General features: G+C 44.4%; 1 protein-coding gene and 1 long non-coding RNA gene across 7 annotated transcripts in view; one reads left to right on the plus strand and one right to left on the minus strand.

Annotated features, from left to right (window-relative positions):
* The window catches only part of TNIP1 (TNFAIP3 interacting protein 1), an 88,864-nt gene that overhangs the window by 54,016 nt on the left and 10,641 nt on the right, over positions 1-24,207 (minus strand). For 5 of the 6 annotated variants that reach the window (XM_056516916.1, XM_056516915.1, XM_056516914.1 and 2 more), the window contains exon 2: positions 5,035-5,162. The exons of the other annotated variant lie outside the window; for it this stretch is intronic. In XM_056516916.1, coding sequence (XP_056372891.1) covers positions 5,035-5,134 — 100 coding nt within the window. In that variant the 5' untranslated portion in view covers positions 5,135-5,162. The remainder of the gene's footprint in view (positions 1-5,034; positions 5,163-24,207) is intronic. 6 annotated transcript variants of the gene reach the window in all.
* On the plus strand, positions 762-23,668 carry LOC130267339 (uncharacterized). The gene is made up of 3 exons (XR_008843149.1): positions 762-849; positions 9,203-9,335; positions 23,540-23,668. It is a non-coding gene; the product is annotated as an uncharacterized LOC130267339 (long non-coding RNA).

Here is a 24,207-nt window from a genome sequence, read left to right on the forward strand (position 1 = left end):
TACAGGTGTTCCGTCCCGGGGCTGTATTCTTCTTACTTCCTTTTAGCCCGGCACGTCACACGGAGCTTCAGCCTATCACCGGCCGCAGCGATGTCCCGCCTCTGCTGGTGATAGGCTGAAGCTCCGTGTGACGTGTCGGGCTAACAGGAAGTAAGAAGAATACAGCCCGGGGACCGAACACCTGTACCGGAGCACCGGGGGAGCGTATGCAGGTAAGAGAAAGTGCGTTTTCTTTTATTTTGCAGCCCGGACGGGATAAAACGAGAGAAGTGAGCATTGGACTACTAGATCGCCGCTGTCAAAGCTGACAGTGGCGTCTATTGGGATCTATGAATGCTCCCAGGTGGGCGATGTATCGTCACCTAGACGGTATCGCGATATATCGGGATATATCGAATCGCCACACTGGTATCGCGATTCGAATCGTATCGCCAAATTCTTGCCGATTCACACCCCTAGTTGTAAGTCACCCTATTTACCAAAAATGACTGCACACCCCAGAAAAACATCTGAAGTCTTGGCCACTAATCCCCCTTCCCTGTAATTTGCTGTTCCCTGCCTGTTGTTATGGGAAATCTGCCTCTAGTAACAGTCTCAGCAAAAAAGTCTATGTAAAAGACTATGGGGGAGATTTACCCAATCCTTTCCATAGGAAAAATTGTTGAGTTGCCCATAGCAACCAATCAGATCGCTTCTTTCATTTTTCAGAGGCCTTTTCAAAACTGAAAGAAGCAATCTGATTGGTTGCTATGGGAAACTTTGCAACTTATCCTCTGGACAGGTTTTGATAAATCTCCCCCTATGTACCTGTACCCTATGTGTCCAGAAGATCTTCACTGTCCATGCAAGGTAAATCAAGCAGCAAAAAAAAAAAAAAAAAGTGCAGCAGTAACCCTTTCTTAACAACCCAACCCCCACCCACATGTCTTAGATGGTATTATTCTGTGTAAATGATCCACCCAGAATAGTTTAGTCTTTTCAGTGCACTTATAACAAAACTATCTCATGGCATAGCAAAGAGGAGTATTTTATATGTTACTGGGGGCTGCTGAAAATGAAAAGTAAACAATAGTTACCCACACCAGCCCCCTAAAGTTCCAGGTCCAGGTTTACACAGTAAAAATGCACATTGGCTAATTTGCCCCAAAATCTGACTGGGTACGTTCACACGCACAGATTTTTCCGCTGCGTATTTGAAAGTGGGCGGGCTCTTCCGCGGCGGAATGTACACTGCGGAAAATCCGCCGCAAGCCCCATTGAAGTCAGTAGGGACTGTGGCGGATTTTCCGCAGCGTAAATTCCGCCGCAGAAAATCTGCTGCAGACAGCCAAGAAGAGCCCGCCCACTTTCAAATACGCAGAGGAAAACCCGCTAAAAAATCCAAGCGTGTGAACATATCCTAATACTAGATAAATGCTGTGGATTTTCTGAAGCAAAAAATCTGAAGTATTTCTGATTCACCATAATAGTACCCTAAATGTATGTTTAGGAATGATTTTTATTTACTTTTTTCTGAAAAAAACTATCCAAAAACTGTAAGAGATTACATGCAGTCATGGCCGTAAATGTTGGCACCCCTGAAACTTTTCTAGAAAAGGAAGTATTTCTCACAGAAAAGGATTGCAGTAACACATGTTTTGCTATACACATGTTAATTCCCTTTGTGTGTATTGGAACTAAACCAAAAAAAGGAGGAAAAAAAGAAAATTGGACAAATTGCACACTAAACTCCAAAAATGGGCTGGACAATATTATTGTCACCCTTTCAAAATTGTGGAAAAATAAGATTGTTTCAAGCATGTGATGCTCCTTTAAACTCACCTGGAGGAAGTAACAGATGTGCGTAATATAAAAATCACACATGAAAGCAGATAAAAAGGAGAGAAGTTCACTTAGTCTTTGCATTGTGTGTCTGTGTGTGCCACACTAAGCATGGACAACAGAAAGAGGAGAAGAGAACTGTCTGAGGACTTGGGACCCAAAATTTTGGAAAAATATCAACAATCTCAAGGTTACAAGTCCATCTCCAGAGATCTAGATTTGCCTTTGTCCACAATACGCAACATTATCAAGGAGTTTGCAACCCATGGCACTGTAGCTAATCTCCCTGGGCGTGGACGGAAGAGAAAAATTGATGAAAGGTGTCAACGCAGGATAGTCCAGATGGTGGATAAACAGCCCCAAACAAGTTCCAAAGATATTCAAGCTGTCCTGCAGGCTCAGGGAGCATCAGTGTCAGCGCGAACTATCAGTCGACATTTAAATGAAATGAAACATTATGGCAGGAGACCCAGGAGGACCCCAGAAAAAAGCAAGACTACATTTTGCCAAAATGAACTTGAGTAAGCCAAAATCCTTCTGGGAAAATGTCTTTAGAGCTTTTTGGTAAAGCACATCATTCTACTGTTTACCAAAAATGGAATGAGACCTACAAAGAAAAGAACACAGTACCTATAGTGAAATATGGTGGAGGTTCAATGATGTTTTGGGGCTGTTTGCTGCCTCTGGCACTGGGTGCCTTGAATGTGTACAAGGCATCATGAAATCTGAGGATTACCAATGGATTTTGGGTTGCACTGTACAGCCCAGTGTCAGACAGCTGGGTTTGCATCTTAGATCTTGGGTCTTCCAGCAGGACAATGACCCCAAACATACGTCAAAAAAGACCCAGAAATGGATGGCAACAAAGTGGCCAACAATGAGTCCAGATCTAAATCCCATTGAACACCTGTGGAGAGATCTTAAAATTGCTGTTGGGAAAAGGCGCCCTTCCAATAAGAGAGACCTGAGCAGTTTGCAAAGGAAGAGTGGTCCAACATTCCGGCTGAGAGGTGTAAGAAGCTTATTGATGGTTATAGGAAGAGACTGATTATAGTTATTTTTTCCAAAGGGTGTGCAACCAAATATTAAGTTAAGGGTGCCAAAATTTTGTCGAGCTCATTTTTGGAGTTTGGTGTGACATTATGTCCAATTTGCTTTTTTTCCTCCCTTTTTTGGTTTAGTTCCAATACACACAAAGGGAATAAACACATGTATAGCAAAACATGTGTTACTGCAATCCTTATCTGTGAGAAATACTTCATTTTCTTGAAATATTTCAATGGTGCCAACATTTATGACCATGACTATATGTGCAAAGTTAAAAACTCAATCCAGTTGCTTTTTATAGAACCAGTACATCTGTTTCTGTGGAAACTGGGTCACACACGGTAGCTACTGTCTCCCCGAAGCTTTTCCAGAAAGGAAATATGGAGCAGAGAAAGCATTATTGCATAAGTAGCCAGATTTACCATTCAAGACTTAGGGAAAGCTGGATGAAATCCCCTATAAGAACAGGTTCACACATAGTGGAAATGCTGCAGATTCCTCTGTAGAAAATATTTTGCATTTACAGTAAAAGCAAAGACTGTGAGAGCTTAAAAAGTACCTATCATGAACCAAACTGTCCCTAAATTCCCCCCCCCCATCTGTCCCTGAGTCTAACTGACACTATCCCTGCATTAATTGTCCTTAAAACCCCCTCTTTGTACCCGATTTCTTTTCTACTTTACTGCTCCTTCTGCTGGCCGAGAGTGAGGGAGGAAGGGGGAGTAGCCCGGCAGGCGCAACGTCATGTGAAGCTGCCTGGGCTCACTTCTGCCCTTCTTCCTGTGCAGCAATTATAACTGCTTTTATCTATAATAATGCATAGGAAGACCTCGATCTGCGCAGGGAAGGCAGACCCGATGGTGTGGAGCGCATGGAGCGCTATGAGAACAGCGCTCACTCCTGCCTGTCTGATTGAAATGCGGAGAGCTGCGCTGTGCTGTGCTTCTCACATGTCCCGGCTGCACTATGAAATTTCCGACTCATGCCAGGCCGGCATGAGTCCGAAATCTATAGCCAGGACAGCTAGGAAGACCCCTAGTCGTCACTTTTTCAACTTAAAAATAAAAATAGAAAGAAATATCATTTTTAAACACATTCAATTGGAAAGTTGTTCAGAATACTTCAATCTATAAAATATAAAAAAAATTTGGGTGAGATGTACTCTTTAAGAAGTCCAGACGAAATCTGTGAGGGTACTGACATGCAGTGCAGATTTTATATCCTCAGTATGTCAATTTTAGTGTTGGGTTTACAGCTGTGAAATTTCCCCCCATACTTCAATATGAAAGTCAAATTCCCTAGTAAATCTACACGGTTGTGGATCGGGCCTGTGAAGCACTGCAGATTGACATTGTTAATTGACATAATCTGCACCAAAATCTGCATAATTCGGTGCATATTTACTGCTACAAAATTTACATGCAGAAGTGCGGCAGAATTTCTGTTGCATAAAATTTGCAGCATTTCCGCTACACGCGTCCTTACCCTTGTAGCAAAATGTAGACATTAAAGCGGTGCTCCAGGGAAGTTAAGAAAAATAAAAATGTCCCAAATCCACCACAATACCTGTTCTGTGTCCCCTGTAGCTATCCTTGTGATTTTGCCATCTCCTGTGGCCCCTGTTGTCTCCTTAATATTCTTCGTCCTTGCTTGCAGCCCAGACTGTGGCTCTGTGTAATGGCTGCCAGCCAACTGTTTTACTATCTGTGTGCAAGCTGTGTTGTCAGCAGCACACACTGTACATGTCTTTTCTTTCAAACTATCCTATGGCAGCAATCAGTGATTAGATCTACACAGGCAAAGAGCAGCGTTATGTGCTGAGTTGTGACTGAGAATCTTCACAGGAGACGCTGGCAAGATCCTCACACAGGAAGGGGAGATGAGGGGGAGGGGAGGTGTGACTGTGAAGCCAGACATAAATCACGTGGTGTTTGTCTTCCAATGGGGGGCTAGGTCTCAGTGAGGGCTTTGCACAGAGACAAGGTGGATCTGATAATGACCTCTTTCTCTCATTCCCTACATGTAAGTGACAGCTGAAACTGCTCTATATAGCTAATGAGTGATATTTAGACAAATAAATAGGTTGATAAGAGGGAAAGGATGGGCTATGGTTTTTAGTTCCCCGGAGTACCCCCTTTTAACGTAATCTGCACATATGTAATTTACCAAGACTCGAGAATCCTGCCATGCGTTCCTGTTGACCATCAAAAAATTGGGGGGCACTGCCACCTGGATCATATATTCTGTAGGGACTTCTGTCTTCCATTCATTCAATAAATGGTGATCTTACATCTCTAAAAGAGAGAACACACATAGTTACATAGTTAGTACTAGAGCTGGGCGGTATGACCAAATATGTGTATCACGGTATTTTTTTTAACTTACGGCGGTTCCACGGTATATAACAGTATTTTCACCCCCCCCCCAATCATGTGACCCGCCAGCGCTGTTCTACCCCCCCGCCCCAATCATGTGAGCCGCGTGCGGTGTTCGGTGCTTGACATCTGTGAGTAGTACCCCGCTGGGCTGATCATTAATGGGGGGGGGGGGGGCAGAACAGCGCTGGCGGGTAACATAGGGTTAGTTCCCCGATGTGGGGACAGTGCTGCGCTAGGCTGATAATACATTCCCGAGGGGGAGGGGCCCAACCGGTATTGCAGTCCATAGAGTTCAACCAAGGAAGTAAAGGGAAGGGCTATGGGTGCATGATGAGAAGGATGCATTGTATGATCACAATAGTGCAAGAAGAAGTCCAGTGATGCCACCCTTAGGGCCAAATGTGTTTGATGCCACCCTGTACCTCCAAACCACCATGTATATAGGGTTATGTTTAAAGCAGGATCGGTGTCAGCCTGAGGCAGTCACTGCGCAAGACTTCAGGAGCAGTGGTCTAAACTAGTGTTACCTCCTCCATATGTCAAACTTTTTGACTGCTGTCTTGCAGGTGCCCTCTCCCTACAAGCAGGTAAATGGGTGGGAATAGGATAGTGCAGAAAATAGAGGGCACATAAACCTGGAGCAGAGCAGCCATAAATAGTTGGAGTTTCCAAATGAACATAGAAATATCATTATGTCCGAGTATAAGCAGAAGTTCACTTATCTAATGGTACACGTTATCAGCAGGAAATTTCCCCAGCTGGTTATCAGTACGGTAGTAATGCACCGCGCCAGCATATCCTTGTTGGAGATAAAGTCACCTGTTGTGCACCCGTGCAGCAAGAAATACAGAGGTGGACTTTATAGGTATATATACTTTAATAGACAGAAGTGAAATGACCAGAATGGGCGCCATTACGGTGGAGTAAGGGGAGAAGCTTTAACTACAACTGCTTTGGACTATAACGTTTTGTAAGGTTCCCTGATCACACGATGTCCCTGAAGTCATCTGAGTGGGAATTTAGTAGTAAGCTCTTTGTAGCCTCTCTACATTAGGGCTACTAGACAAGGGTCCTGAATAAGGGACAACATTCTATTCATTCAGCATATACCGTATATACTCGAGTATAAGCCGAGTTTTTCAGCACGATGTTTCGTGCTGAAAACACCCCCCCTCGGCTTATACTCGAGTGAACTCTCCACCCGCAGTGGTCTTCAACCTGCGGACCTCCAGAGGTTTCAAAACTACAACTCCCAGCAAGCCCGGGCAGCCATCGGCTGTCCGGGCTTGCTGGGAGTTGTAGTTTTGAAACCTCCGGAGGTCCGCAGGTTGAAGACCACTGCGGCCTTCGACATCATCCAGCCCCCTCTCACCCCCCTTTAGTTCTGTACAGTACTCACCTCCGCTCGGCGCTGGTCCGGTGCTGCAGGACTGTCCGGAGAGGAGGTGGTCCGGTGGGATAGTGGTTCGGGGCTGCTATCTTCACCGGGGAGGCCTCTTCTAAGCGCTTCGGGCCCGGCCCCAGAATAGTCACGTTGCCTTGACGACGACGCAGAGGTACGTTCATTACCAACGTACTTCTGCGTCATTGTCAAGGCAACGCCTCTATTCCGGGCCCGCAGGGCGGAGAAGAGGCCTCCCCGGTGAAGATAGCAGCCCGGAACCACTATCCCACCGGACGACCTCCTCTCTGGACAGTCCTGCAGCACCGGACCAGCGCCGCGCGGAGGCGAGTACTGTACAGAACTAAAGGGGGTGAGAGGGGGCTGGATGATGTCGAAGGCCGCAGTGGTCTTCAACCTGCGGACCTCCAGAGGTTTCAAAACTACAACTCCCAACAAGCCCGGACAGCCGAAAGACTGCCCGGGCTTGCTGGGAGTTGTAGTTTTGAAACCTCTGGAGGTCCGCAGGTTGAAGACCACTGAGGGCGGATGATGACAAGAGGATGATGAAGGGGGGGTGTGGGATGATGACAAGAGGATGATGAAGGGGGGTGTGGGATGATGAAGGGGGGTGTGGGATGATGACAAGGGGATGATGAAGGGGGGTGTGGGATGATTACAAGGGGATGATGAAGGGGGTGGGGATGATGACAAGGGGATGATGAAGGGGGGGTGGGATGATGACAAGGGGATGATGAAGGGGGGTGGGGATGATGACAAGGGGATGATGAAGGGGGGGTGTGGGATGATGACAAGGGGATGATGACAGGTGATGATGATGAGGGTCTGGATGATGACAGGCAGTGATGATGATGAGGATGTTAATGACGGGTCTGGATGATGACGGGGGTCTGGATGATGACAGGGGGGATGATGTATTTCCCACCCTAGGCTTATACTCGAGTCAATAACTTTTCCTGGGATTTTGGGTTGAAATTAGGGGCCTCGGCTTATACTCGGGTCGGCTTATACTTGAGTATATACGGTACAAGTTTTTTTAGTTTTTTTAATTTTACCAGACATTCCCTTTAAAGTGGTTATCCAGGAAACAAACTTTTTTTTATATATAATCAACTGGCTCCAGAAAGTTAAACAGATTTGTAAATTACTTCTATTAAAAAAAATCTTAATCCTTTCATTACTTATGAACTGCTGAAGTTGAGTTGTTCTTTTCTGTCTAAGTGTTCTCTGATGACATCTGTCTCGGGAACCGCCCAGTTTAGAAGCAAATCCCCATAACAAACCTCTTTTACTCTGTGCAGTTCCCGAGACAAGCAGAGATGTCAGCAGAGAGCACTGTTGCCAGACAGAAAACAACAACTCAACTTCAGCAGCTGATAGTTTTTGAAAGGATTAAAGGGGTATTCCAGGCAAAAACTTTTTTTTTTATAGATCAACTGGCTCCGGAAAGTTAAACAGATTTGTAAATTACTTCTATTAAAAAATCTTAATCCTTCCAATAGTTATTAGCTTCTGAAGTTTTCTGTCTAACTGCTCAAGGATGATGTCACGTCCCGGGAGCTGCGCATGATGGGAAAATATCCCCATAGGAGCTGGACAGCTCCCGGGACGTGAGTCATCAGAAAGCAGTTAGACAGAAAACAGCAACTAAACTTCAGAAGCTAATTACTATTGGAAGGATTAAGATTTTTTAATAGAAGTAATTTACAAATCTGTTTAACTTTCAGGAGCCATTTGATATAAAAAAAAAAAGTTTTTTCCTGGAATACCCCTTTAAGTGTGCCCCAGACCTCCAGATGCTCAGTTTGCCCAGTTGTAAAATTTCTGGAAAAAAATACTGCAGCATGCCAGGCTGTTTGTCTGGTAAAATGTGGAACAAAATGAAACCTTGCAAACCCCAATAGATTCAAAGGGTTCCATCTGTAAGCGTTCTTTTCATTGTTCTGCTCCTGTAACCAAGCAGAAAAATACACTGATGTGAACAAGGCCTTAGACATCAATGGAGCCCAACCTTATCACTGAGATCAGTGTTTATGGGCAATCATAGAATGGAGTGGCTGCTTTCAAAAAAATATCTGCCTGCCGCCATGGCTGCTCAGCCTGTGTGGCTGGTCCTCTTGTTGGTTATAGGCCGGCCTGCTGTGTTTGGGGGTAAAGGAAGTTCAGAAGGTGAGGCACTGTGGTAGGCACTCTGTGGGATAATGGGAAGGGTAAAGACTTTGTGAGGAGGGGGCAACAGAGGGGGACAGGGGCTTCGGATAAGAGGGAATGGGCAAAAGGCTTTGGCCTGGTTGAAGTCACCAGATGTAGCCAGGAAGATGAAGACAGCTGAGGCGGCTATTTTGTGCTGTTTCTGTAACTCCCATTGATGTTAATGGGAGTTACCTAAATAATTGCCTGCTTGGCTGTCTCCAGCTCGACCTCTGGTGGCTGCACCCAGCCCAAAGGATGCTGGGAAATCCTCAATCTTGAGCTAGGTATACGGTTCATACCATCCTACATATATCCGAGGCTAAAAATCCGAGGCTAAAACTCATCCTCTCTATTTCTCTAGAGTTCTGGACCACAACGAAAATCCCCTAAAGCTCACCAATGACTATTCTGGAGGAAATCCTTTAAGAATGATGGAGATGACTTGTCACGGGCAAAATAGAGTGTGACACATAGCTGGAACAGCAGACTCAGGAGTGAGTCAGTAATAAACAGAGTGCAGTGATGGGTCGTCAGGTCTTTTTTATAGACTAATATGTCAAACCGCATGTACAGCAAAACTGAATGGAAGATGGTCGAATACAAATTTCATGAGACAATTCAAGAAGTTTCCCAGTAAAAAAACACAAATAATGAGCAAGAAAGTAGACATGTTTTACTAACCCTGAACAATCCCTTTAAAGGGGTACTCCGGTGGAAAAACATTTTTTTTTCTTTTTTAAATCAACTGGTGCCAGAAAGTTAAACATATTTGTAAATTACTTCTATTAAAAAATCTTAATCCTTCCAGTACTTATTAGCTGCTGAATGCTACAGAGGAAATTCCTTTCTTTTTGGAACACTGATGACATCACGACCACAGTGCTCTCTGCTGACATCTCTGCCCATTTTAGCAACCATGCATAGCAGATCTATGCTAAGGACAGCATGGTGGCTTAGTGGTTAGCACTGCTGCCTTGGAGTGCTGGGGCCTTGGGTTCAAATCCCACTAAGGACAACAATAAATAAATAAAGACGCAGAGAGCAGTGTGTTTGTGATGTCATCAGAGAGCATTCCAAAAAGAAAAGAATTTCCTCTGTAGTATTCAGCAGCTAATACATACAGGAAGGATTAAGATTTTTTATTAGAAGTAATTTACAAATATGTTTAACTTTCTGGCACCAGTTGATTTAAAAAAGAAAAAATAATGTTTTTCCACCGGAGTACCCCTTTAAGATCAAGTACATCCAGGAGATAAACAGGAATTAAAGGAGTAGTTCCATGGATAAAAACTTATCTCCTATCAGCAGGATAGGGGATAAGTTTTAGATTGCAGGTGGTTCGAGCGCTGGGGGCCCCCCTTTATCTCCTGTATGGAGCCCCGGTTCTCCCCTGGAGTGGGGAGGCACCACTCCCCCCTCCATATATTTCTATTGGAGAGCCGAAGATTTCAATTAGATATCTCCTTTAATGAGTATTCTCACACGTCTCCTTTTGCCCCTTTATGTAGTCTCCCACGAAATTGTTATCTTATGTTGCTTTTCTTATTGCTGCGGGCTGAATTAACGGAATCGTCTATAGTAATCCCATCACCCCCGCACAGGTCACTTCCGTGCATCTGACAGAATAATTATTATATTCAGTATTTGCCAAAACGTTCACACGTGCTATGCATAGTTTGCTTAAAGGGGAACTATAGCTGGTATTGCTTGCTATTAGAATCCATTACCTCTGATATGATCTTATCCTACAATGCCAAAAAAGGAAAATCTAACAAGTGCTCTACAGCCAAAGCATATGGACAACCTTCGTATTAGTAGGATTGGGCATTTTAGTCTCAACCTTTGCTTAAATGTGCATAGAGCAATACATACTGCCATACAGCTTTCATTGACTAATAATACAGTGATCCCTCAACTTACAATGGCCTCAACATACAATAGTTTCAACATACAATGGTCTTTTCTGGACCATTGTAAGTTGAAACCAGACTCAACATAAAATGCTACGGACAGTCCAGATCTGTGAAATGTGTCAATGGCTGGAAGAACTGACCAATCAGAATCGGCAATTTACTGGTAAAACCCCTGTATCACTGAAGCGTATGCACTGGCTGTCTGGTAGCGCCCCCTACAGTACAGGGAGGTACAACATGTTCTGTACACTTTACCTGCTCCAGGGTTAGCTGCTCCTTTGAACACCAGGTGAGGGTGACTCCATGTTACATTTTTAGGACATTGTGTGTTCTGTACAGGACCCTGAAGAAGCTCCTGTCCTCTACATAGACCAGTGTTTCCCAAGCAGGGTGCAAAACTACAACTCCCAGCATGAATAAATGAATAAAACTGTTAACTTTAATAATCCATATTAAAAACAAAGGAACAGCAACATGTCACTATAAAAAGTGAAAAACGCCGACGTGTTTCGGGCTGTGATACAAGCCCTTAGTCATGACAAGAATTTGCCATGACTAAGGGCTTAGAATAAATCAAAAACAAGGCGTGACTACAGATCAACATAAACTTTATTGATACATACTGTTTATAAAATACAGAGGTAAAGGTCAAAGACCAGTACATCAGGAAACATATAAAAACACATACTAAACACACAATAAGAGACTGCACAGAAATTGCACTAGACATCAAAATACATAGCCCAAAGGTATATAAGGGATCAAAAGATTTCTCTGCTACAAGACTCCCTCAAGTGAGCGAGACATAGCCATTATTATTGGCCTAAAAATAACACTTAAATACATTACCAAGTGGTAGATAAAGTGATGGATGAGGAGTGCCACTACCCAACGTTTCGCCACCTGTAGGCTTCTTCCACGCCCCCGAAGAAGCCTACAGGTGGCGAAACGTTGGGTAGTGGCACTCCTCATCCATCACTTTATCTACCACTTGGTAATGTATTTAAGTGTTATTTTTAGGCCAATAATAATGGCTATGTCTCGCTCACTTGAGGGAGTCTTGTAGCAGAGAAATCTTTTGATCCCTTATATACCTTTGGGCTATGTATTTTGATGTCTAGTGCCATTTCTGTGCAGTCTCTTACTGTGTGTTTAGTATGTGTTTTTATATGTTTCCTGATGTACTGGTCTTTGACCTTTACCTCTGTATTTTATAAACAGTATGTCTCAATAAAGTTTATGTTGATCTGTAGTCACGCCTTGTTTTTGATTTATTCTAACTATTCCTAGCGTGGGATCTTTAATGTATTTGGGAACTTCTATGGTATTTAATGACTAAGGGCTTGTATCACATCCCGAAATGCGTCAGCGTTTTTCACTTTTTATAGTGTCATGTTGCTGTTCCTTTGTTTTTAATATGGATTATCAAAGTTTACACTATTATTCACTACCATTTTTTGGGAGTCGGAACTGCACTTTTTTCTCCTTGGTTTATCTCTACGTGGGACATGGCCCATTGTTTCCGAGCTTCCATTCTCCACTGATGCCATGGACTTGATGCGTATTCACATTGAAGTGGTGAGCTGATCTGCGTTTTTTTCAAATTTTGTCATAATATGCTACCTTCCTACCAGGACCGGTCATCTCAGCTTTGCTATAGAATACCACCTTCCCACCAGGACATTTTGTTATTTCACAGTACTCCACCTTCCAGTAGTCCGTTTACAACAGCAATAGTATGTCCCACCCTCCCACCAGGTACTAGGGATCGACCGATTATCGGTTTGGCCGATATTATCGGCCGATATTCACGATTTTGGACATTATCGGTATCGGCAATTACATTGCCGATAATGTCCCGCCCTGCCCCGTCTCCCCGGCCAGAGACCGCCGCTGCCCCATTGCCTCCCCCATCCCCGGTTTTATATTTACCTGTTACCTGTCCTCAACACGATGTCACTGTCAGTGCGCACAGTGACAGCTCAGGACGCCGCCGGAGCCAGAAGTAGCGCGGACCCCGGGAACAGGTAATTATAAAACCGGGGATAGTGGAGGCAATGGGGCAGCAGCAGGGGTGGTGGTTGGACTAGGGAGGACCCCAGGACAGGCAGGGGGAGAGAAGCGGGCAGCGGCGGTCTCTGGCCCTGCAAAAGCCCCTGCAGTTCATTGATTTAAAGCGCCCGCTTTAAATCATTGATCTGCAGCGGCTTCTGCGGGGCCGGGTGGGCGGTGGGGGGCTGGGGTTTAAATAGCCGATAACTTATACCGGAATATCGGTATAAGTGATCGGCTATCGGCATCGCCCCGGGTGCCGCTCACAAGGGGGGGTGCTGGGGGCCAACTGACTCGCCGCAGCCGCCGCCACGACTACTGAGGAACCGGGACACTCGTTCCAGATCCCCAGCAGACAGCGGTGCCTTCTCCTGTATGCGCGATACACGCACATACAGGAGAAGGCATCCCCTCTGTGTGAGCCGCATCTAAAGCTACACAGAGGAGACGTGACCTCCACTCCCACGCAGTACAGGCGCCGGTGATGTCACTCATCGGCGCTTGTACTGTGGAGGGGAGAAGACGCGGGCCCTGCAGCTGAGGAGATCGCTGCGTGGGATATCAGGTGAGCATAATTTTTTTTATTTATTTTTCTCAACTCTGATACACCTATGGGGAGGGGGGGGGGTTACTCTACATATACCTATGGGGAAGGGGGGGGGCAACTCTACATATACCTATGGGGAGGGGGGGCTTACTCTACATATACCTATGTGGGAGGAGGGGGGGTTTACTCTACATATACCTATGGGGAAGGGGAGGGGGGGTTACTCTACATATACCTATAGGGGAGGAGGGGGGGGGGTTACTCTACATATACCTATGGGGGAGGGGGGGTTACTCTACATATACCTATAGGGGGGGTTACTCTACATATATACCTATAGGGGAGGAGGGGGGGGTACTCTACATATACCTATGGGGGAGGGGGGGGTTACTCTACATATACCAATGGAGAAGGGAAGGAGGGGGGTTACTCTACATATACCTATGGGGAAGGGGAGGGGGGTTACTCTGCATATACCTATGGGGAAGGGGGGGTTTACTCTACATATACCTATGGGGAAGGGGAGGGGGGTTACTCTACATATACCTATGGGGAAGAGGGGGGGGTGTAGCTGCATATACCTATGGGAAAGAGGGGGGGGGTGTAACTGCATATACCTATGGGAAAGGGGGGGGTGTAACTGCATATACCTATGGGAAAGGGGGGGGGGTGTAACTGCATATACCTGTGGGGAAGAGGGGGGGTGTAACTGCATATACCTGTGGGGAAGAGGGGGGGTGTAACTGCATATACATATGGGAAAGAGGGGGGTGTAACTGCATATACCTATGGGAAAGGGGGGGTGTAACTGCATATACCTATGGGAAAGGGGGGGTGTATCTGCATATACCTATGGGAAAGGGGGGGGGTATCACTGCATATACACATATGGGAAAGAGGGGGGATGTAGCTGCATATACCCTATGGGAAAGAGGGGGGGTGTAACTGCATATACCTATGGGAAAGAGGGGGGGGGCAACTGCATATACCTATGGGAAAGAGGGGGGGGGGGTGCAATTGCATATACCTATGGGAAAGGGGGGGTGTAACTGCATATACCTATGGGAAAGAGGGGGGGTGCAACTGCATATACCTATGGGAAAGAGGGGGGGGGTGTAACTGCATATACCTATGGGAAAGAGGGGGGGGTGTAACTGCATATACCTATGGGAAAGAGGGGGGGGTGTAACTGCATATACCTATGGGAAAGTGGGGGTGTAACTGCATATACCTATGGGAAAGGGGGGGTGTAACTGCATATACCTATGGGAAAGGGGGGGTGTAACTGCATATACCTATGGGAAAGGGGGGATGTAACTGCATATACCTATGGGAAAGAGGGGGGGATGTAACTGCATATACCTATGGGAATGAGGTGGGTGTAACTGCATATACCTATGGGAAAGAGGGGGGGTGTAACTGCATATACCTATGGGAAAGAGGGGGGGGTGTAACTGCATATACCTATGGGAAAGGGGGGGGTGTAACTGCATATACCTATGGGAAAGGGGGGGGGGGGTGTAACTGCATATACCTATGGGAAAGGGGGGGTGTAACTGCATATACCTATGGGAAAAGGGGGGTGTAACTGCATATACCTATGGGAAAGAGGGGGGGATGTAACTGCATATACCTATGGGAATGAGGGTGGATGTAACTGCATATACCTATGGGAATGAGGGAGGTGTAACTGCATATACCTATGGGAAAGAGGGGGGTGTAACTGCATATACCTATGGGAAAGAGGGGGGGGTGTACCTGCTTATACCTATGGGAAAGAGGGGGGGAGGTAACTCTGCCTATACCTATGGGGAAAGGGGGGGAGGGTAACTGCCAATACCAATGGGGAAGAGGGGGGTAACTCTGCCTATACCAATTGGGAAGAGGGGGGGTATCTGCCTATACCTATGGGAAAAAAGGGGTTTAACTCTGCCTATATCAACTCTGCCAAACAAAGGGTCCGCCCCAGGTGCCAAATGCTATAGGTACGCCCCTGATTCCAGGCAAAACCTTTTTTTATATATATCAACTGGCTCCGGAAAGTTAAACAGATTTGTAAATTACTTCTATTAAAAAATCTTAATCCTTCCAATAGTTATTAGCTTCTGAAGTTTTCTGTCTAACTGCTCAATGATGATGTCACGTCCCGGGAGCTGTGCATGATGGGAGAATATCCCCATAGGAATATGGGAGAAGTTAGACAGAAAACAACAACTCAACTTCAGAAGCTAATAACTATTGGAAGGATTAAGATTTTTTAATAGAAGTAATTTACAAATCTGTTTAACTTTCCGGAGCCAGTTGATATATATATATATATATATATATATATATATATATATATATAAAGTTTTGGCCTGGAATACCCCTTTTAGATGCAGTCACTGCAAACATCAAGCCCCATTTCTTCTGTAACTGGCTGATATGGAAAGGAAATAGGGTGGCACCGAATCTACTGTGAAAGTTAGGGAGGCTAGGGGTCTGCTCTAATGACTAGGAAAATGAGCACTATTTTGGTATCCAGAAAAAAGAGAAAGACATAGTAGCACCTCTAGAGGAAAATGGAAACACATCAAGTAGAGAACTAGGCTCACTAAGGCCCCAGTTGGGAAAAAAAACATACAGCATGCCGACTCCTAACTTTTGGCGCTACCTTTAAAACTGACCACAAACTCTAGATCAGTGGCCCCAAATTGTGGCCCTCCAGATGTTGCAAAACTTCAACTCTCAGCATGCCCGGACAGCCGTTGGCTGTCAGGGCATGCTGAGAGTTGTAGTTTTGCAACATCTGGAGGGCCACAGTTTGAGACCACTGATCTAGATGGTAAATAAGCATATAGCCAACAGTTATTCCTTCCAACTGAAATAGATCCTGGTTGCACCCAGTGAAGATCTGCCCCCTTCCTGATTAGTTTTATCAAAAGCGGTGCACACGTTCGGAAAGACCACCCAGACACCTGTTAGCTGAGATGATACTCAGGAAGGGACTACAGGGGGGTTTATACGGTTATACAATGCTGAGTGCAGGAGGTTACGTGCATTGAAAGCAGCTAATTGGTTAAAACTCCTTTTACGTATTTCCTATCTCTGCCACATTCCAATCCGGGGCGCCATCTTCAATACGCGATGGAGGTAGCAAACAGGTGGGGGTGGGAGGGAGCAGTTCAGCGAGGATAAACAATGCAATATAGGAAAATAGACATTTTAGTATAAGTACGGTATTTATATCAGTGCATACTAATCCACTACACAACCAGCCGTACATATATGCAAAGTTTGCCAAGTATGCATGTGGAGTAGCCATTGGCAAAAACAGCTCCTGTGACATATCTCCCCAGAGAATAAAAGCATTGGGTATGCATGTGGCCCCCACACATTAAATAGTTGGCGGGCCCGTCTAAACTAGCAGGTTCAGCTAACATTAAAGGGGTATTTCAGAAAAAATTAATTTATATCAACTGGCTCCAGAAAGTTAAACAGATTTGTAAATTGCTTCTATTAAAAAACTTAATCCTTCCAATAATTATCAGCTGCTGTAGTTGAGTTGTTCTTTTCTGTCTGGCAACAGTGCTCTCTGCTTGTCTTGGGAACTGCACAGAGTAGAAGACGTTTGCTATGGGGATTTGCTTCTATTCTGGACAGTTCCAGAGACAGGTGTCAGAAAGCACTTAGAAAGAAAAGAACAACTCAACTTCAGCAGCTCATAAGTACTGAAAGGATTAAAAAATTAATAAAAGTAATTAGCAAATATGTTTAACTTTCTGGAGCCAGATGATATATAAAAAAAAGTTTTTCCTGGATAACCCCTTTAATCTAATGTGTATGGCCATCTCTACAGTATATAGAGGAGAGACAGATTGATTGCCAATAGTGGCAAGTTATTTTCCAGCTCCCTAGTGAAAGCTTTAGGTTGCCATTAGAGATGAGCGAATTTACAGTAAATTCGATTCGTCACAAACTTCTCGGCTCGGCAGTTGATGACTTATCCTGCATAAATTAGTTCAGCTTTCAGGTGCTCCGGTGGGCTGGAAAAGGTGGATACAGTCCTAGGAAAGAGTCTCCTAGGACTGTATCCACCTTTTCCAGCCCACGGGAGCACCTGAAAGCTGAACTAATTTATGCAGGATAAGTCATCAACTGCCGAGCCGAGAAGTTCGTGACGAATCGAATTTACTGTAAATTCGCTCATCACTAGTTGCCATCATAGAACAAAAAGGCGCCTCTAGTCAATGAATACTTATCTGTATCATGCTAGAATAGAACGTATCTGGCCATGAGACCAATACCCTTTAATTCTCACGAATATGTCAAAATTTCCCAGAACTTTTTTTACCCTCCAATTTATGACACTTACTGGCAGCTTTTTAAATCTTCTTTTTCATTCTGATTTAGGGCAATGTTATTTAACATGGTACATTCCCCTATTCTAGAGTAAAGTAAGACAATTGGCATCCTTGTAAGAAGACGAAGAGAAAAGTTTCACTTCTCGGTCTTTTTTTTTAACGGGGGATTCTCCCCGTGATCATTTACGCCGACAGACTGATGACAGCCAAGACGTAACAGGTAACAGCACACAGTAAATCATCTGACAAGATTACTAATGTCTGTCTCGAGAAGTATTAGTGGTAGGCTGTCACGGATCACAGATAACACAACAGAGGCGCTGAGGCAAGAGGAAGCTGGGAATTCCCAATTTTGCTGCTTAATCTATTTTTAACAGAGACGACATATAAACCATTAGATGACAAAGGGCTGGGATTACAAGGAAAAGAATTTTAATCTCACGTCAATCTAATAAATCTGTACCATGAAACATCAAGGATGTACAAGGTTTCCTACGGAAACCATACAAGGATACCTGAAATAAAGGGGAATTCCATCTAACTCAATGGCACTCAGTCACCAGCACTGTACATTCTACATTCCTATACTTTACCAAAGGAATTACAACACCTGCGTCATCCACCCATTACAATTCCCTTTTTAGGGCCCTCGTCTATTAACTGGAGTGGATACATAGACTGTCTCTTGTTCTGGAGATCCCATGCATTACAAGGGTGTGTTTGATGGTGATATTAAAGGGGTACTCCAATGATCAGCGTTCGGGACATTTAGTTCTGAACTCTGTGCGTGCTCTGCGGGGGTCTGCCACGCCTCCTCGTGACATCAGGCCATGCCCCCTCAATGCAAGTCTATGGGAGGGGGCATGGTGAAAGCCACACACCCCTCTCATAGACTTGCATTGAGTGGGTGGAGCGTGACATCATGAGGAGGTGTGGCCGACCCCCAGCACAAGCACAGCGTTCGGAACTAAATGTTACGAATGCTGGCCAGTAGAGTACCCCTTTAACAGTGTAATACGTCATCCCTCCAGTGGTGGCACTACAGATAAATAAACATCTGCTGCCAGGGCCTTCCACAGATTACATTTTCATTTCCTTTATTAATAACCAACCTCCAGTATATTAAACAATCTGTAGAGAAAAGAAAAGAAAGGACCGACGGACGGTGCCTCGTGTATTTACCCTCAATAGATCAGGTGGTGGGTGGGGGGGCAACCCCACGGGGCTTATAGATGGCCGCTCACCTTGAGATCTATGCAAAAAAGCATATCACCCACGATATAATCTGGGTACTGTAGTGCGAGTCGCTGCTATGCCGATGGGTTGCAGGAGGAAACAAGTCGTCCTGGGAGTCAATATTAGAAGTAGAGCAGGAAAAAACCCTCAGGTATGGCGCTGCAGACTCTTGTAGACAGATGAGGCGGATGCCAAAGGTAATAGGAAAGTCCTCAGCAGGATATTTTATTTAAAAAAACAATAAAATGGACAAGATTACCCGTTTCAGGAGGATCCCTCCCTTCCTCAGATCAGGATCCTGATCTGACGAAGGGAGGGATCCTCCCGAAACGGGTAATCTTGCCCATTTTATTGTTTTTTTAAATAAAATATCCTGCTGAGGACTTTCCTATTACCTTTGGCATCCGCCTCATCTGTCTACAAGAGTCTGCAGCGCCATACCTGAGGGTTTTTTCCTGCTCTACTTCCAGTATATTAAACACCTGACACATTTTGTCGAAGAACCCTTAAAGCAAACGCTCATTATATAAAACAGGGACACATCAAAAGTTTTGATCAGTCAAAATCTAATTTCTGAGACACCCCCCCCCCCCCCCCCCCAAATCATGAGATATAGGCATGTGAAGCATGTGGCAGTAACGCTTTAATCATAGGATGAGCAGTGCTCTAGTTAATGCAATACACTATGAGTAGGGGTTCTTAGATCCGAAACACGTCAAGAGTTTCTATGCTCTGTTTTGCTGTACTAGACTTTGGATATTGATAACAGAGAATCTTTAAAACTGCACACCTTGATGCTGGATATGGTGTTTGTTGAAGCTTAGCGAACTCACGATGGAGACGTGGACACGATTTGAGCTTTATATGCATACTGTTTGTATATTGACATGCGGCGAGGCCTTTAAATCTTTAAAATGGAGCATTATGGAGATTTATTGTGGAATTTTCCCATTGATTTCAGTGGGGAAGTGGCATTGTGCAATAAGTCCACAGTTGAAGCAGATTTTGTTGTATAAAAATGCAGATTTCAAAAACATTTATAATCCACTGACAAATCTGCATGATTTGGAACAAATTTGGTACTGTGAATGTTGGTGCCGTAAAGTTGTAGTTTTCCCTCAGTGGTAAATCTGCAGCATTTTAACCCCATGAGAATGTACCCTTAAAGGAGTACTGTGGTGGAAAACAACTAATCCCCTATCCAAAGGTAGGGAATAAGTGCCTGATCGCGGGGGGTCCTAGCACGGCGCCCAGGCTCTCTGCATGAACGGAGCTGTGTCAACCCCCGCAGGAAGTGGAGGCCGACACACCCTATCCATGCATCTCTATGGGAGAGCCGGAGGTACATGGAGGGGGCATGTCGACCACCGTTTCGTTCAGGGGTCGACAGTCTTTGCACGGTCCTTGCACGGAGAGGAGTTCGCTCTGTGCAGGAGGAGAGCGGGACACCATGAAGGAGATCGTGGAAGGTCCCTGCCCCCCCATGATCATTCAATTATCCCCTATCCTTTGGATTGTTTTCCACCACAGTACTTCTTAATTTGAAGATGGAGTCAACGCATAGAATAAAGATACAGCTAGCGATGGTTTAGTGCCTTAAACAAAAAAAGGGAGGGGGAAGGTGGGGCCAACGTCCTTAGTGTCAGAGTGAAGTCTAGTTTTAGGGTTTCCACAACCCCAGTTCAAATGTTACCGAAATTTTCTTTACAGATCTTGTCCCCATTACAGAAAATATCCCCATAGAAATAAATCTATGTCACCACGCAATGTAAATGCTGAGGATTAGCCCTATTGAATGAAAATAAAGCTAACCTGCAAGTGACTGTACTGCAGATCTACTGCCTCGGAAATATATATTGGATTTTAATCTGATGTGTGAAAAGACTCTAAATTGTAGACCACCCAAGAAAAAATTGTTGCAAACTTTTGGCCTTTGGGAGGAAAATAACGTTGTGTAGGCTTTGTACTCTACACAGAAGGTACTTTGGCCAAAGTTACCACAGCCATGCCATGAATGATACTGGTAGCTTGTACAATAAAATATGGTCTTCATAGGAAGATATATTTATCTAGAGACTATTTAAGATTTGGAAAACTGTTTGTAAAAACACCTACTAATAAGGTAGATATCTTTCTGCGTCTATATATTTTTTATTGCTTTAAACCCCTTAGATGCTGCAGTCAATACCAACTGTGGCACCTAAGGAATTTTTGACAAAAGAAGGGGGCTCTGTGTGACATGATCACAGAGCAAGGGTTACACCAAGGCAGTCCAAGACCTAACAAGGGCCCAAAGTTCGGCAAGATTTACGTTTTATGAAAAGGGTTGTCTGCTTTGGACAACCCATACTTGTTCAAATGGTCCCAGATAATAAGATGACCAGAATATAATCTGTAGAAAAACCTGTTACTTTCTCTGCGGCACCTCCAAAGGAGAAATTAAGTATTACACAGTTCATATTGAGATAACTGGGTTGTCTGTGTATTTCATGGACATGCTGGGTCCTCCAGACCAAGAGACACTCTTTATAATTGCTCTTTGCACCAGCTAATACAGTGGTCTCAAACTGTGGCCCTCCAGATGTTGGAAAACTTCAACTGCCGGAATGCTGGAATTTGGAGTTATGCAACATCTGGAGGCTCACAGTTTGAGACCACTGAGCTCATAGATGAGGGTTTTGAAGGAAGGACCTACCTCTACTAACTCCGACCACCCTTATAGGGAATTTAGGCATTTTCTAAAGCACATTCTTGAAATTGCGATGGATCTGCAATCCTGGACTTTTTTTTATTTTTATTTTTTTAAGGAAGAGGAGGAGGAAGTTATAAGTAGAGAGGTCTTCTAAGAATGACCATTACACCACCCTGCGTCATACTGCGCTTTCATTTCACAAAAGTATGTGAATCCCAGGCGAAGTCTGGGACTTTCTTGGGTCATGATGATGCCAAATGTTCCTTTGTTTTTCTGTGAACATGAGCTGCCGTAAAATACAGTATTCCAGAAATGCTGGGGATTTCACAGGCTTCATCCTCTCAAAAACGATTTAAGTTTCCCAAGCGGTATGACAAAACACCCACTAATAAGGTTTGTATCTTTCTTCTAGATAAAATAAAGGGATAAGACACTAAATGTCCCTATATACAGGGATGTGGAAATCCTATCGCCCGACTCCCGGGACATGTAGTTCCGGGTGCCGGGCAGGTGAATTTTTCATAGATTTAGCCCTGTATCGGGCAAGCAGGGCCGGACCGACTTCCCCCCCCCCCCCCTTTTTTTTCTGTGGTGTGAGGTGCAGGAGCAGATGCAGACTTGCATGGGACGCAAGTCTGCACCACCCACCTGCGCTCAGGGTATATGGATTGGGCCCCTGACTCGAGCCCGCTCCATACTCGGCGACCGCCGGCTGATTTCAGTAGCCGGGTGCCGCCGCTAATAGCCCGGCACTATCGCTGCAGCCGGCTATTAACCCTTTAGATCACCAGTGTCTGAAGGGATCTTTTAGCCATCCCTGGTGGTCTAACGGTGCAGCACGATCGCGGGGGGCGATCCCCTGTGGAGGTAGCTGGAGGGCTTACCTCTGCATTCATGGCTGCCCCCATGGATCTGCATTTGATTGAGCAAGTTGAAAAAGTTTAAAGGGGTATTCCGGCCAAAAACATCTTATCCCCTATCCAAAGGATAGGGGATAAGATGTCTGATCTCCCTGCAGCAGCCCGCATTCTCTGCTTTTTCTGAAAGCTACGGGCTTCCGAGACGGGGACATGACATCACGCCACACCCCTCCATTCATTTCTATGGGAGGGGACATAACGGCCGCAACGCCCTCTCCCATAGAAATGAATGGAGTGGGCGTAGCGTCTCGTCCCCGTCTCGGAATCCCGGAGCTTTCAGAAAGAATGTGGGCTGCTGCAGGGAGATCGCAGGGGGTCCCAGCGGCGGGCGCCCCGCGATCAGACATCTTATCCCCTATCCTTTGGATAGAGGATAAGATGTTTTTGGCCGGAATACCCCTTTAATAAAAGTTTTAAAACACCCATTAACCCCTTCCATATTAAAAGTTCATGACCCCCTTTTTCCATATAAAAATACGAAAACATAATAAAAATAAACATATTTGGCATTGGCGCGTGAGTAATTGACCGAACTATTAAAAAATAACATTTCATATCCCGTACGGTAAATGGCGTTAACGTAAAAAATTAATAAAATACCAAATCACAGAATTGTGTTTTTTATGTTTATAGCATCATATCCCAGAAAAAATGAAGTAAAAAAAGTTTTTAAAAAGTCCGATCAATACCAAACTGGTACCGATACAGACAGCATATTACGGCCCAAAAAATGAGCCCTTATACAGCCCAGTTTACGGAAAAATGTGAATATTATAGGGGTGAGGGTTTTTTCCTTTTTATTAAAAAGTTAAAAAAAAATTATTAAAACATCACGGAAACTAAACAAATTTGGTATTTGTGTAATCAGGCCGACCTAAAGTATCAAAATAATATGCAAGTTTGATCACAAGGTGAATGGCAAAAAAAACGAAAACGCCCAACTTTGCGTTTTTTTCAATTTCACCTCACAAATATTTTTTTTTTTTTTGTTTCAGAGCATCAGTTATGGAAAAATGAAAGGTGTCATTACAAAGTATTCTTGTCCCCGCAAAAAACAAGCCTCATATGTGTCTGCAGATGGAAAAATAAGAGTTATGGCTATTATAGGACGAAGAGGAAAAAACGAAAGTGCAGAAACTAATAAAGACCTTATTTACATACTATTTTCATTGAAATTATTTTATCTACCAGTGGATTTTCTTGAGGGACAAGTGGATTGTGGTCCGCTTAAGTCCATTGGACAAGTAAATGTTTTTTTAATTTCCACACCCCTGTATATATATATATGTATATATATATATATATATATATATATAATTATTATTATTATTTTTTTTACAGCTTTAAACCCCTTAGATGCTGCAGTCAATAGCAACCATGGCACCTAAGGAATTTTTGACAAAAGAAGGGGCTCTATGTGACATGACCCCAGAACAAGGGTTACCAAGACAGTCCGGGACCTAACAAAGGCCCCAGGTGTGTCACCAGTGAAAGTCTAGTATAGCATGTCAGAGGCACGGTTACAATCACAGACAACAAGGCTTTGGCTGTACAGCAATTACCGATTTCGCTCAGCCGATCACTGGGATGGGGGCAGGTGAGTATACTTTTTTTTTTTCTTCTAACCAAGTCTGAGCCAAATTCATATATTTTATTTTCCCAG

Source organism: Hyla sarda, chromosome 4, assembly GCF_029499605.1.
Source record: "Hyla sarda isolate aHylSar1 chromosome 4, aHylSar1.hap1, whole genome shotgun sequence".
NCBI classification, from domain to species: domain Eukaryota; kingdom Metazoa; phylum Chordata; class Amphibia; order Anura; family Hylidae; genus Hyla; species Hyla sarda.